Genomic DNA, 15,588 nt, shown 5'->3' with positions numbered 1-15,588 from the left:
TAATCAAAACTTGGTTGTTAATTATGGGTTTAATTATTTTAACTGGTGGGTATTTGAAGGGGCAGAGTTTTATATACTACCAAGTATGCCACAAATTTCAGTTTCAGAACTGATGCTTGTGAAAAGTGTGCTATGTTGGGTTGATAAAACAGTGGCTCTAAGCGTGGACAAATGGTTAGCTTTATATTTTCTCCATTACTTTATAAAAGACTAGGAACTATAAAGTGAAAAGAGGAAAAGGCGTTGGGTACGTGATATTGGAGTATCATCATCCATTTTAGTCCATCTAATTATTAGGAATCTTAAAAGATAAGCTGGTTGGATTTAGTCCATTGAATGCTAATGGAGTTATCTTAAAACTAGTTTCCAGTTTCCTTGACTGTTTTTCCAATCAAAGTTTTCTGTTTTGGCTACCTCTCTTAAAACTGGCAAATCTGATACTGATTTGTTAGTGAGTTGGTGCTTGGCAAGGCAGTAGGCAAACTCAGCTTATGTATTACTCCGTATGTGGTTCCTTATTTAACCGCTCTTGTTTGGCATATGATTGGTTTTTGAAGAAGGAATTATTAACCCTAGTTTTTGTAGGGACTGTTTTCCGTGAGCCAATCTTGTGTAAGAACATTCCTAGGATTGTTTCTGGTATGTTTATTTGCCTTTCAAATCGTTCTTACTGTCATGCTCTTTTAAATCATAACACTGTCACTCATGTCCTTTGGCTTCTTTTGTATTGGCAGACATGCTTTTGGTGATCAATATCAAGCCACTGATACACTCATCCCAGGTCTTGGAAAGCTTAAATTGATATTCGGTATGAATTTAGACCCTGTGGTCTCTTTAATTGTGTCTGCATTTTATAGTCAATTCTCAGTAGGAAAGCAGCACAGGTAAATCACTGTCTACAGAATATAATATAATCCTTGATAAGTGGATTTTATTATCATGCAGTCCCAGAGGATGGAAACTGGAAAGGATCATGATGTACACGACTTTAAAGGGCCTGGAGTCGCATTGGCAATGTATAACATTGATTCGGTATGTCTTATTGCTCTAGCATTTATTTCACATGGCAGATTAAGTTGGACCTAGCATTTAACACTCGTTTCAGGTCTTCAAGTTTTACACCATGATTGGCTAATAAGCAATGCCGAATAACAACTTTTATGTCACATGGCTGATTAAGTTGAATCAACTATGTTGGTTTAATATATGTAATTTTTTATGGCAGATTCTTAATTATGCGGAAGTGAATTCCACAAGTTGCTCGAGGTTCTGGTTGTGGACAAACGATTAAGGAGGTAGTACGCATACGAGATTGTCTTCACTTGTGGTATATATATCTGAACCATTCTTTGCAATATTAACTTATTTGTTCTGGTTGGTATAATGATTGTGAATTGTATGAGATTTTTAATTGTGATATAATTGATTGGAATTGCAATAATACTTGCATCATTGGCTTAGATACCCGTTCAGGGCTTACTCATTAGGAGTAAGTCTTGAATAGTCCCCGGTTTGGGACTGTTCTTGAATGTTCTATCTCATTTAGGTGATAACTACTTGAATTGTTTTGGGTCTAAGAAGATCATGGCTCACTATTTCCCGATTTGGGACTGTTCTTCAAATGTGTAGTGCTTTTCGAAGTTTTAAGGCATTAAGTGGACAATCTAGGGGAAGTAAATTGACATGGCATTTGGGACAGGTTACCTTAATTTCTTACCCTAACTTTTAGTTTCTTAATAATTGAAGTATAGCAATTTAATTCAACTTACAAATATATTACATGTAGTGTCCTCAACAATTGGGTGGACGTGAGTGTGGCTACTACGTCATGCGTTATATGTACGAAATACTTGAACATCACCATAGCAATGAAGATCTTATTCAGGTATGAGTTGTCAAATATTTCATTTTTGTTTGATAAATACAATTTGATGTTAGCTACAATCTTGAATTAAAACTTTCCTCTTGTATATTTGTTGTGTTGATAGGATTTTTCAAGAACTACACCGTACACCGAGGAGGAGATAAATGAGATCCGAGATATTTGGGCAGAGTATTTTATATGTAATGTTGAACTTTAGATTTACCACTTAGCGCATGTTTGACTCTTGTTTTGGATTATAGGCTTGAAATGAAGTAATTTGGTTAATTGGTGTTGGGATGATGAGTATAATGTCTATGATATTGAGATGTAAATTATTGGACAGGTTGTTAATATAATGCCGTCATTCCCAATTTTATGGGTAGGCCAAATTACAAAGGAGACTCTGCCGAAATTTACATTTGCATTATTCAATAATATTGCATTTTAATTTCAATTATATTAGCGTTAGCATATTACTTTATACCTAGGAAAACAGGTACTACAAACATATACAAGGCAATTATTATATTATAATTAAAAAAAAAAAAATTCACCTCATTTGCGTCACTCATTAAACAAACAAGTGACGCAAATACAGCAGTTTTGTATTGTCTACTCAGTCATTTGCGTCACTCCTATATAAACAAGTGACGCAAATAACAAAAAATAAGTTAATTGGAAGAGTCATTTGCGTCACTTGTTTATAAAGGAGCGACGCAAATAACAAAAAAAGTTTATCTGAAGAGTCATTTGCGTCGCTTGTTTATAAAGGAGCGACGCAAATGACTAAAAATAAGTTTATCAGAAAAGTCATTTGCGTCGCTCTTTTATAAAGAAGTGACGCAAATAACAAAAAATAAGTTAATCAGAAAAGTCATTTGCGTCGCTCCTTTATAAAAGAGTGACGCAAATGACAAAAAATAAGTTTATCAGAAAAGTCATTTGCGTCGCTTATTTATAAAGGAGCGACGCAAATGACAAAAAAATAAGTTTATCAAAAAAGTCATTTGCATCGCTCCTTTATAAAGGAGCGACGCAAATGACTCTTATTTGCGTCGCGCCTAGGAGCGACGCAAATGACTCAAAAGTCATTTGCGTCGCTCATAGAAGCGACGCAAATACACTATAAATGAGCGACGCAAATAAGCCTTTTTCTACTAGTGACAAGATGTACATCGCCAGGGACGCTGATACGAGACTCCTATAGGAGTCTTGCGGTCTTGCTGCGTTGTTTGAGACCTCCGAGGCGATGGTTTCCTCCAGTGGGGGTCACCACGTAGCGCGTGACACCACCAACACTTTCCACTTTCCCTGGGGTGAGATGATGGTCACTCCTATCGACTTCAGTCTCATCACAGGATTGGAGTTCAGCTCTGTGCCACTGCCGTTCGACAGTGGGATCGACGTCTTTTCTCCCGAGGTCGAGGAGCTATTGGGGCCGATTACCATTCGGGCCCGAGCTGAGGTCGAGTCGTCTCAGTTCAGTGCTAGGGGGATTCGCCACTCGACTTTGGAAGCGGCTTTCGATGATGATGCGACCACCCGAGAGCAGCGGGTGCGCATCTTTGCGCTTATTTTGTTGTCGGGGACGTTCTCCTCTGACAAGGGTAGTAGGGCACTACTTTACTACCTTCCTGCTGTCCGCGATCTACATTGGATCGGGACTTATGACTGGGCCAGCTTGACCTATGATGACTTCATTCGTGCGCTAAGGGACTCGTGTCGACACCGGTCCTTTGGGACGAATGTTGCTTTGTCCGGCTTTTGGAGGGTTGTAGAGGTAAACATTATTCCCTATAAAGTTTAGCTCAACATTTAGCTAGCACTTGCTGATAATTTTAACTCCTTGTAGATCTGGTTCTACGAGTACTTCCCTTCTGCTGCGCCGGCGAGACTGTCGCCGCGCGGGTTTCCAATGAGTGCTTCTTGGGGCAGTCGCCATGTGGGGATGTCCACTACATATGTCCGAGACTAGATCATCGCGGTACGATTTTTTCTTATTTGCCATTTTTGTGGTGCTCTAGACAAATCCTTGCCTTATTGATGCTCTTTGCAGGAGCCTGAGGTGGTGTACAGGCCATAGGTTGGCTTGGAAGTCCCTGGGTTAGCCGCACAGTATTCTGCTGAGCGTCACTATTTCCTAGGGACTTATGGAGCGATCGCATACTTGGGAGAGAGGGTTGCTAGACAGCATTCCTCCGATGTTATTGTCATTCCTGCTCCTCCACCACGTCACATTTTTGACGCCGCGAGGTTGTTGAGCATGTCAGAGGGAGGTGGTACTCCTTGGAGGTCTTGCACGATCCCCGGGCGATGCTATGCGGAGGAGCTACTACCGTTGTTAGCTCCAGTTCCTGTACCGGTAGAGGATGTGGCGGTACGATTTTTCTGCTTTTACCTTTCATTAAGTAGCCCCCGAGTAACGCTTTACTGATTTTGTTTTGCTTTATTAGGACGATGTTGCTGAGTTCGTGCCACCCCGTATGTCTATCCATTACCAGGGGACATACGGGCCGATCGAGGAGATGATTCCTCCGGCTCCTGAGGACGAGCGCTTCATAGAGCGGTCGATTCCTCGCCACCAGACTCGAGTAAGCTTATTTATTTGCAACTTTTGTCCGTGTATATTATGCATGTTTACTGACTTATTTCTTTGATAGTTCTCGAGCGAGGCGGTTTCGGCGATGGCACGATGTATAGATGCCTTCCGGAGCCAGCTCGTCCGGATGAGGAATGCGGCTACCTGCCGTCGAGACGATGCCGTCCAGGAGGTAGTCTTTCTTTCATGTGTTTTTGCATTACCGCTTCAATTTTGCCTTGTTTTTGATTTAATTCTTTTTGCAGGGTCAACCTATTGCTTCTCATACACGTACGAGACCTGAGGTGCGGAGGGATCCGGCGAGTTCTAGCTCGAGGCGTCGCCGTACTACGTCAGGGGGTAGAGGCGGTCGCTCTAAGGCTGCCCGTGCCGATGTTGCGGAGGGCTCGGGTTCTTCTTCTGAGGGTGCTCATGCTGCACTGGTAGGCCAAGGAGAGGCTACCTCGGCTCTTAGAGGTGGTGGGATGTACGAGGTTGGCTCGTCATCGCAGAAACCTCCGCAGCCTCAGCCTAAGGTTGATCTTGGGTGGAGTGGACCCACGTTGAGTTTTCCTCCTCCTGCGGAGACTGGAGCTGGAGCCGGAGCTGGTGGAGAGGTTACTCCTCGTACGGCGCAGTTTTACGAGATGATGGGTGTACTCCCCCCGGCACCGTAGTTTGTTCCTGTGCTTTTTTTATTTTGACTTTGTATAGAACTTTGCCTTTTAGTTAGACTCATTTTTTAGACATATTTTGTATATATATACTATTATTAGTTTATTTTATTATCATTTTTTTTTCATTTTTTATTTATATTATTATGTGCATGTTTGTGTGTGCAAGAAAGTGTGACAAGTAATTTTGCGCAAAAATTCCAACATTTTTATTATTGATGGAGGGTATCCGACTTTCTCCCCCAAAAAGAAAAATGAAAAAAGGAAAAGGCAACTAAAAAAAAACTTGGGTTTATAAAAAAACTTGGAAATTAGTTTAAATAAAAATCCAAAAATGAATATTATAATTAATATAATAGCTATATTAATTAAAAAAAGAATAAAAAGATGTTTAGGAAAAGATAAGGGAGTCGTAAAGTCATTAGTAGACTCGAATTAAGGTAAAAACGCGGTTTTAGAAAGCGCGTAAGACGTGGCAAATTGGCACCAGCTGGCACCACGCAATTGGATGTAGCGCCAGGCGCTACACTTAGCGTGTGGCACCAAGCTTTGGCGTCTGACGCCAATCGCGGCGGCTAGCGCCAAGTAGCGCTGACTCCGTATTCTATCCCGATTAAAACTGCTCCTAATTCGTGCATAAATAGCCCCCTGCCCAGCCGATTCTTTTCATAATTTCAGCAAATAAAATAATTCTTGGCCTTAGAAAAATAATATCATGTCTCTAGTCACCAAAACTTTTACCCAATACACCCATGAATGGCGTCAGTCTCTTAATGCCAAAGAAAGAAAAGAATTAGATTTGTTTCACTTGGGGGGAATGTATGGTATCAAAGGGGTAGATCTTGACTTAGGTTTCATTCATACCGCTCTAGAATATTGGAATGTTGATACTCATTGCTTTAGAATAGGGTATGATGAAGTTAACTCTTTGCCGGAAGAATTTGGTGCTATTTTAGGTTTCCCTGCAATAGACCTCATAGTAATCCCTAGAATAGATGCATATTATTAAAAAGATTTTGAACGCTTCTTCAATTTAAAAGAAAGGGATCTATCAAAAATAGTAGATGGCAACATAGTTAATTTGAAAGAATTTGCTCGCCATTATTTTGATAAACCTCTTTCTGAATCTTTTCATATTTATAGAAGAAGGGCTTTCTTATTTTGCATGCTTAATCAATTTTTCCTTAGTAGTGGTAAAAATAATGAGGGTCAATCAATTATAACCACCGTACTAGAACAAATTGAATCGGGGAGAAATCCAATGCCATTGATAGTTGGAGAGACTATGATTAGTCTTGATGAATTGAAAAGGAACCCAAAATCATCTTTTCGAGGCTCTCCAATTTTATTACAGGTAGAAAAATAATATTTTTAATTACAGAAATCAAAAATATATTTTTGTATAGTAATAATAATTTATTTGCATTGCAATTTTTTTACAGATGTGGCTAATGGAAAGGCTAGAATTAATTAGCCCTCCGGACAACATTGACAAGTACACTCCAAATTGCTTCGTGAGGAGGAAGAAACGCTTCTCAAAAATGGGGCGCCATGAGTGGAGAAGGGTCTTCGAATCTCGCAATTTTGCTATCAAGTGGGTCATCCCATGGTGGAAAATAGAAAGGATGGTTGGTGTTAACAAGCAACCTTTCTGCCGTCTTCCAAGTTTGTCTCGTATGACTTATTACTATCCCTGCAGGGTAAAAAGACAATACGACTTACTTCAGAATATTCCTTTCAGAGATCTTCGTCCTCCCTACGAGTTCCCTGTCTCCTAGGAAGTAGACAGATTTGATGCTTATTTGAGTACTAGACCTTTATGGGAAGTAATTACCCAAAAGGTTCCTCCTTCCTTGCCCAATGATGTGAAGAAGTGGTTACTGAGAAAACCTTCAAAGGACGTGAAGAAAGATTAGGGTAAAACTGATGTGAAGAGTCGTCTAGGTGACAGGGTGATTCCTGCAAAGGAACGCTTAGGTGAAAGAGTTGAATTCAAAACACCTGCAATGCATAGGAATAAAAGTACTACAAAAGATAAGGGAAAAAGGAAAGCTGACACCACAGATAAAAAGGTTTGGGTAGAAAAGAAGCATGGAGTCCTAGCTGAAGGCGAAACTATCTACTCTATGATTGAATGTAGGTCCTCTAAAGGATGCCTACTGTAGACACTAATTTGTGTCTCCCCAAAACCAAACCCAGTGATGAGTACCTTTCACGTCGAATCATAATCGAATGAAGCGAAAGTGTGGAAAGTCTAGTGTTGCGAAAAGTTTTTATTTCTTTTATCTTCTCTCTGTTTTTGAAAACTTATTTTTAAGAAAACAACCAGTCCAGTTTGGTTGGTCCATAATATGGGTTCAATAGTAGTGTAGTTTGATGGGGCTTGCAAAGACCTTTCCAACGATATATTATAAGCCCAATTCCGATGAATATTGAGGAAGTTATGGCCAATTTACCAAACTGGGCCCGGTTTGAGCTTTATGTACGGCCCAATGATCTAGGGGAGGGCCTAATATGATTTATCATTCCTAATGCAATTAGGAATGGTTTTAGTCTTCTAGAATCTTCTAGAAGGTTCTTTTCATTCCTAATTCAATTAGCATTGATAAATTGACTTTTGTTGACTTTTCAGAGTTCTAATCAAAATCAAATAGCATTTTCGAAGAAATTATATGATTTTATCCTCCAGTACGGTAAACTTATCGGATTTTCGAAAACGCGTTGGCATCAGGCTTGGCGCCTAACCCCATGCCTTGGTGCCTGGCGCTAGTGTTGGTTTCTGGCGCCAGCTAGCCAGGGTTGGCGCCAGCTCTGTTTTCTGAGCCGTTAGACTCTGTTTTGTTTATTTTATCTTTTTGGCCGATTTTCTCTATAAATATCGTATTAAAAACTCCGGTTTCATTCACCAATTCCCACCGATAATCATCTACATCTATCATTCACTAATTCTCCTCATTCACAAGTTTTAATTAGCATTCTTTAATTCATTCATCTCTTTCTTTCTTTCTTTTAAAAAACTTTGTGTTTTCATACAAAATTCCGCATTCACAAGATCTAGAAACACCTAGCCATATTCGAAGTTGCCTTCGCCCTAGACGTGAAAGGTTTAATTTCTGAGGGTTTGGTCCCAAATCTCTCTTTCAATTATTTAATTTAATTGTTTTGTTTATTATTTTCCTTGAAGTTACTAACGTGTGTATTTTGTTATTAGAAAGAGGTACGAGGCATCAAAGTAAGTGCTTTAATTGGTTTTTATTGATATTATGATATAGAAATCATGTTTAGATTGATTTTGATTCCTAGTATCATGTCTAGGGTATTTTTAATATTAAATATGATTGCTATGATGCCTTTTATTCTCTTCCTAATATTTATGATTGTTAGTATCATGTTAGGGTTAAAGATTTGATTTTTATTGCTTAGTGACATGCTAGGGTTTGTTATTAATCTTGTTAGTATCATGCCTAGGATCTTGCTATGTTTATTATGCTTTAATATTAACATGAACATGATTATGATTATAATTGTTATAATTTTTGATAATTATCATTATTATTATTATTATTATTATTATTATTATTATTATTATTATTATTATTATTATTATTATTATTATTATTATTATTATTATTATTATTATTATTATTATTATTATTATTATTTTGATGGTTATTTTTATTCATGATTACTATTTTTATTATGATGACATTATTATGATATTGATTTATTATTGATTATGTTGCTTGATATTTTATTATTATTGCTTGATCGCCTTTATGCATGTTAAAGGGAATTTTGTACTTGTAATCATGCTTAATAAGATATTAATAATCTTGTTAGGTTTAATTTGATTATAATTCAAGTGATCGCCAATAATAGTTTATTTGTGCATTAATATTCAACCAACATAGATTAAACAGGTTTAGGGTTAATCCTATTGATTGTATGTTAGTCAGAAAGCGCACATGAATACGAGCAGAATAAAGTAGAGGCCTATTATTAGGGCAGGTTCAATCTCTTTTAGGTTGGATTTGTACCTTCATCCCCGAACCCTTATTTGGTTCATGACCTTATGGAGCTGACGATCTCTTGGATCGTTAAGGGGTGTAACCTTCATCCTATGAACGGTTTACAAGTTCCTTAAAAACTTGTTGGCGACTCTTTTGCTCTCTCTTCTTCCCTTTTGGACGCCACCGTACTTTAGTGTATGATCACAGTGGGGTTCAAGCTAGTGGGATAAAGGCTTGAAATTATTCCCTACACCTACTAGCTAAGGTTATGGATGAGGAGGAGGAAGCAGACAAAAATTTGAAAAGGGCTAGGAAAGAAAAAGAAAGATTAGGAGCATTGCTTAATTTCAAATTATTAGACTTAGTTTATATTTTTTTATTTAAAGTCAATTTATTTCAGCTTTATTGAAATTCCATCAATAATGTAATTTTGTTTTATTAATGAAATTTCAGCTTTTAATTAATTATTTACTTTAAATTTATTTTATTAAAGCAACGAAAACCGAAAACAAATTAATTTTCCAGAAATTCTTCGAGTACGGAAGTCGAAAATTTTCCAGAAAACACCGAAATATGCCCAGAATTTAGCTGTGAATTGGCGCCGCTTATCTGCGACTGGCGCCAGCCACAGGAGTCTGGCGTCAGGCGACAGTGCTGTCGACTGGCGCTGATGGTCGTTGGCTGGCGCCAGAGTTTGCTCTGCGACGCCGATAATTCGCCGATCTTCTGTCGAATTTTTAATTAATTCTGGGACGCGAGTATGTTGAAAAATAAAGTGGCCGCACCCGTAAAGGGTTGCCTACGTATCCTTTCTTAAGGAATCAGGCCAAACGTAGCTCTCTTGAGTATCCTACTCAAGTAATTATGGGTAGTACTTCTTAAGTTGGTCAAGATTTGTCATGTTCGAGAACTCATTGCCATCCATATCAGTTAGTTTTGCTGCACCTCCTAACAGGATTGTTTTGACAATGTAGGGTCCAGACCAATTAGGTCTAAATTTTCCCCTTGGATCTAAAACATTTTTCCTTAATGCTTTTAACACCAAGTCTCCTACTTTGATGTTTCTTGTCTTGACCTTCTTATTAAAATTCCTAGCATATGAGTTTGATAACACTGAGTGTGATGCAGAGTTTCTAGTCGTGTTTCATCGAGTAAAATTAGCTCTTCATATCTTGCCCTAGTCCATTCAACTTCATCGAGTTTACTCTCTAACGCGATGCGTAGTGATGGAATTTCTAGTTCGACATGTTGTACGGAATCCATTCCATATACTAAGGAAAATGGCGTATTTCCTGTTGATGTACGGATCAACGTGCGGTAACCCCACAATGCGAAGTGAAGTTTGTCAGGCCAATCTTTATAATTTTCCGTCATTTTCACGATGATAGTCTTTAGATTTTTGTTAGCTGCCTCGAATGCTCCATTTGCCTGAGGTCTATAAGGGGAAGAATGATGATGTTGAATGCTATATTTCTGTAACAATTTTTCACATTCGGCTTGAAAGTGAGTTCCATTGTGTAGACACCCATTTGTGTCTCCCCAAAACCAAACCCGATGATGAGTACCTTTCACATGGAATCATAATCGAATGAAGCGAAAGTGTGGAAAGTCTAGTGTTGCGGATAGTTTTAATTTCTTTTCTCTTCTCTCTGTTTTTGAAAACTTATTTTAAGAAAACAGCCAATCCAGTTTGGTTGGTCCATGATATGGGTCCAATAGTAGTGTAGTTGGATGGGGCTTGACAAGAGCTTTCCAACGATATATTATAAGCCCAATTCCGATGAATATTGAGGAAGTTATGGCCAATTTACCAAACTGGGCCCGGTTTGAGCTTTATATGCGGCCCAATGATCTAGAGGAGGGCCTAATATGATTTATCATTCCTAATGCAATTAGGAATGGTTTTAGTCTTCTAAATTCTTCTAGAAGGTTCTTTTCATTCCTAATTCAATTAGCATTGATAAATTGACTTTTGTTGACTTTTCAGAGTTTTAATTAAAATCAAAAAGCATTTTCGAGGAAAAGATACGATTTTATCCTCCTGTACGGAAAAATTTATCAGATTTTAGAAAACGCGTCAAAAATAAGATTTGCGCCTAGCGTTGACGTTGGCGCCTGGCGCCAATGGCCAATGGCTGGCTTTGATCTCGTTTTGCGTGCGCCAGACTTTGTTTTGTTAATTTTATCTTTTTGGCTGATTTTCTCTATAAATAACGTATTAAAAACTCCGTTTTCATCATCAACGACCAGCTTTTCAATTATATTCACCTACAACCAGTTTTCATTCGCAATCATTAATTCTCTAATTCTCTCTTAATCATTCGTTAATTCTCATTAAGATTTCCTTAATCATTCACCATCTCTTTCTTTCTCTCTTTTCTAAACCTTGCTTTTCAAATATAAAAATTTCGCATTCACAAGATCTAGAAACATCTAGCCAAGTTCGAAGTTGCCTTCGCCCTAGGCGTGTAAGGTTTAATTTCTGAGGGTTTGGTCCCAAATCTCTATTTCAATTATTTAATTTAATTGTTTTGGTTATTATTTTCCTTGAAGTTACTAACGTGTGTATTTTGTTAATAGAAAGAGTACGAGGCATCAAAGTAAGTGCTTTAATGGTTTTAATTGATATTATGATGTAGAAATCATGTTTATATTGTTATTATGATATTCCTAGTATCATGTCTAGGGTAATTTTAATATTAAATATGATTGTTATGATGCTTCCTATTTTCTTCCAAATATTTATGATTGTTAGTATCATGTTAGGGCTAAAGATTTGATTTTTATTGCTTAGTGACATGCTAGGGTTTGTTATTAATCTGGTTAGTATCATGCCTAGGATCTTGCTATGCTTTAATATGATTTATTAATATAATTATTATAATTATGATTGTTATGATGATTATTGCTTTGATTATTATTATGATTATACTTTATTCTTTATGATTTATGATTATAATTTTTATAATTATTGTTATGATTATAATTGTTATAATTATGATTGTTATGATTATTGTTATGATTAATTTTATTTTGATTATTATGTTGCTTGATATTTATTTTTATTGCTTGATCACGCTTTTTATGCATGTTTAAAGGGAATTTGTACTTGTAATCACGCTTAATAAGATATTTAATAATCTTGTTAGGGTTAATTTAATTATAATTCAAGTGATCGCCAATAATAGATTTATTTGTGCATTAAATTCAACCAACATAGATAAACAGGTTTAGGGTTAATCCTATTGATTGTATGTTAGTCAAAAAGCGCACATGAATATGATCAGAATAAAGTAGAGGCCTATTATTAGGGCAGGTTCAATCTCTTTTAGGTTGGATTTGTACCTTCATCCCCGAAGCCTTATTTGGTTCAAGACCTTATGGAGTTGACGATCTCTTGGATCGTTAAGGGGTGTAACCTTCACCCTGTGAACGGTTTACAAGTTCCTAAAACTTGTTGGCGACTCTTTTGCTCTATCTTCTTCCCTTTTGGACGCCACCGTACTTTAGTGTATGATCACAGTGGGGTTCAAGCTAGTGGGATCAACGCTTCAAATTTATTCCCCACACATTGTCACTTGCCATTTCATGTGGGACTCCATATCGACAAATAATCACTACTACAAAAATGGCCTAAGAGACCGGACAAAATATAGCTAAGAAACCGAAAAAGGTTTGGTGCCTAGGTAGTAGGTCTCTTAGCATAAGAGACCTTACTTTTTGTTCAGTTTCTTAGACTAATCAAAGAGACCAGTTCTACGTGACATCCGGTTTCTTAGGTCCCTAAAAAAGCATTAAATTATTGAAACAAAGGCATCGTAATTTTTGGCTCACCGGTTTCTTTGATACAGTCAAAGAAACCAGCTTATATAATTAACCAGTCTCTTTGCCATTTTTTTTTTAAAAAAAATTAACAATAACGCTGAATCAAATTTTTTTCTACGTCCATGATTAGTTCTCAACACGCAATACTGGTATATTCTGATTAATACAAAGGTGAATGATTAATTAAAATCTAACATTAATGGTAAAATTCTAAGCATAAAATTGTACAAATCTCTTCGTATGAAGTATACAGTGATACAAATACAAAAAAATTACATAATTTAAGTAACTAATAATACTCAAATTACAACCTCCAACTTGAAACAATTTAATTTATTAGTATTAATCTTCTACATTTTGCTTCCTTCAACAAAACATATGACTCTTTCATCCTGGCTTGGTCATATTCAACATCATTTCTCTGCAAATTCAAGAACATATAATATGTATCAAATTATAAAAACAATATAATCTAGTATCAACAAAATTGCAGCAATACACTTCTAATTCAAAAAAAATAAAATGCAATTCAATAATACGATGATGCAGCATTATAAAAACTAAGTATAAAGTTAAGGTTGCCAAATTCAGCGAATTTCAACCGAAAGAATAAATTAATCAATGAAAAATGATTAAATTTTAAATGGACAAATATTTTTACCAAGTTTAGAGGTTGAAGGAAGACGAATAGGTATGATAGCACAACGAGTAGATGACGGTGAATATGACGAACAAGAGACGACGAATATCATTGATAAAGAGGGAGATCTAGAAGTTGTGCAACAATTGCTTGGAGATAGTAATAAAATTGATGAATAATTAAGTATTTCGACTGAGAAAACAATGAGTAAACTTTTTTGATGAATTATAGAGATGAGGGAGGAATGAAAGTTGAGAAACAAAATGGAGAACGGCGGTATAAGGGGGAGGTGGGTGGTTATTAATTTCTACAAATAGATTAGGTTTTTAATTTAGATTTTTTTTTTTAAACAATTACCTTTTTTAAAAATCAAATATTAAATAGGAATCTAAGAAACCAGAATTATGGTTATGCGGTTTCTTATTTTTACCTAAGAAATCGGATTTCTTTCAATTGAGGTTTCTTTATCTAAGAAACCGAATATTTTAATTATATGGTGCCTTTGGAGTGGTTCCTTAGGCCATTTTTGTAGTAGTGAATATTCCTCTCGATAAAGAGTGCTACATGTTTTGCAGTGAGTTTAGCGTATGATTGCGCTTCGACCCACTTTGTGAAGTAATCAATTTCTACTAGTATATATTCGTGGCCTCCTGTTCCTGGGGGAGTGATTTTGCCGATGATATCAATTCCCCGTGTAGAGAATGGCCATGGCGACGTATAGCTGTAGAGTAAGGATGGAGGAACATGTTGTAGATTGGAATAGATTTGACACTTATGGCATCTTTTTACATATTGATGGCAATCACTATTCATTGCGGTCCAATAATATCCTTCTCGCATTATTTTTTGGACTAACATTTTGTCATTTATATGAGTGCCACAGACTCCTTCGTGGACTATTCTCATTGCTCTTTGTGCATCCTTTTTCCCTACACATAAGAGAGCTCGACCCTTAGGTACCCTTTTATGTAGCTCGTTGTCTATGAGTACATATTGGGAAGCCAAAAGTCTTAATGCTCGTTTTTCTCTTTTGTCATCATGGGGAGGGTATTCTCGTTTGGTGAAATAATTGAGTATATCCGTGTACCACGGTTCTTCTTCTTCTTCTTCTTCTTTGTCTTGGACTACTTCGTCGTCTTCTATAGCCTGGATGTATGCTGGTTTGTGCCTTTTCTCTATAGTTAGAGGCATTTGCTCGATTTCCGTGGGAATCCTAACCATTGAGGCTAGCCTTGCCAAGGCATCAACAAATTGATTTTCTTACCTAGGTAGATATGTGTATTCTACCTTCTCTAACTGATCGGTGAGAGTTTCCAAATAGGTTTGGTAAGGGGCTAGACTTTCGCTCCTTACTTTCCACCTTTTATATATTTGATTGATAATTAAAGAAGAGTCTCCGAATATCCTTAACTTTTTTACTCCCAATGCCAAAGCTGTTTCAAGGCCTACCACGCATGCTTCATATTCAGCAGCATTGTTGGTAACGTCGAAATCAAGCTTTATGGAGATTGGAACATGTTCTTCTTTAGGCGATACTAGTAATACTCCAACGCCACATCCCTTTTGGTTTGAGACTCCGTCGAAGTTTAAGGTCCAGGTATCATCTTCAGTGACCATTAAGTCTTCATCTAGAAATTTATTGTCTTGTATTGGCGTCGAGTCTTCTATTGGGAAGTCTTCTAGAAAGTCTGACACCACGGATCCTTTGATAGCTTTTTGTGGCATAAACCTTACATCAAACTGGGCTAGATTGACTATCCAATCTCAATATGCGTCCATTGAGTGTAGATTTCTCAAATAGATACTTGAGTGGATCTAATCGGGAGACTACGAAGACGGTATGCACTAGCATGTAATGTCTTAACTTGGTTGTGGCCCATACCAAGGCGAGGCACAACTTCTCGAGTGGCGTATAGCGTGTTTCGTATTCGAGCATCTTCTTGCTTAGATAGTAGATTGCGTTTTCTTTGCCTTCTACTTCTTGTGCTAGCATGGCT

General features: G+C 37.1%; 1 protein-coding gene across 1 annotated transcript in view; it reads left to right on the top strand.

The window, feature by feature from the left end:
• Window positions 1–705: 705 nt before the first annotated feature.
• LOC145573466 (PKS-NRPS hybrid synthetase cheA-like) overlaps window positions 706–15,588 on the top strand; it is a 33,383-nt gene continuing 18,500 nt past the window's right edge. Inside the window, exons 1-2 of the mRNA XM_081631792.1 lie at window positions 706–828; window positions 946–1,032. Of these exons, the coding sequence (XP_081487918.1) occupies window positions 706–828; window positions 946–1,032 (210 nt within the window). The remainder of the gene's footprint in view (window positions 829–945; window positions 1,033–15,588) is intronic.

The sequence above is a fragment of the Chenopodium album genome, chromosome 2 (genome assembly GCF_948465745.1).
Source record: "Chenopodium album chromosome 2, dcCheAlbu1.1, whole genome shotgun sequence".
Classification (NCBI taxonomy): Eukaryota; Viridiplantae; Streptophyta; class Magnoliopsida; order Caryophyllales; family Amaranthaceae; genus Chenopodium; species Chenopodium album.
The sequence above is the reverse complement of the archived record's forward strand: the minus strand, read 5'-3'. Positions and strand labels throughout refer to the sequence as shown.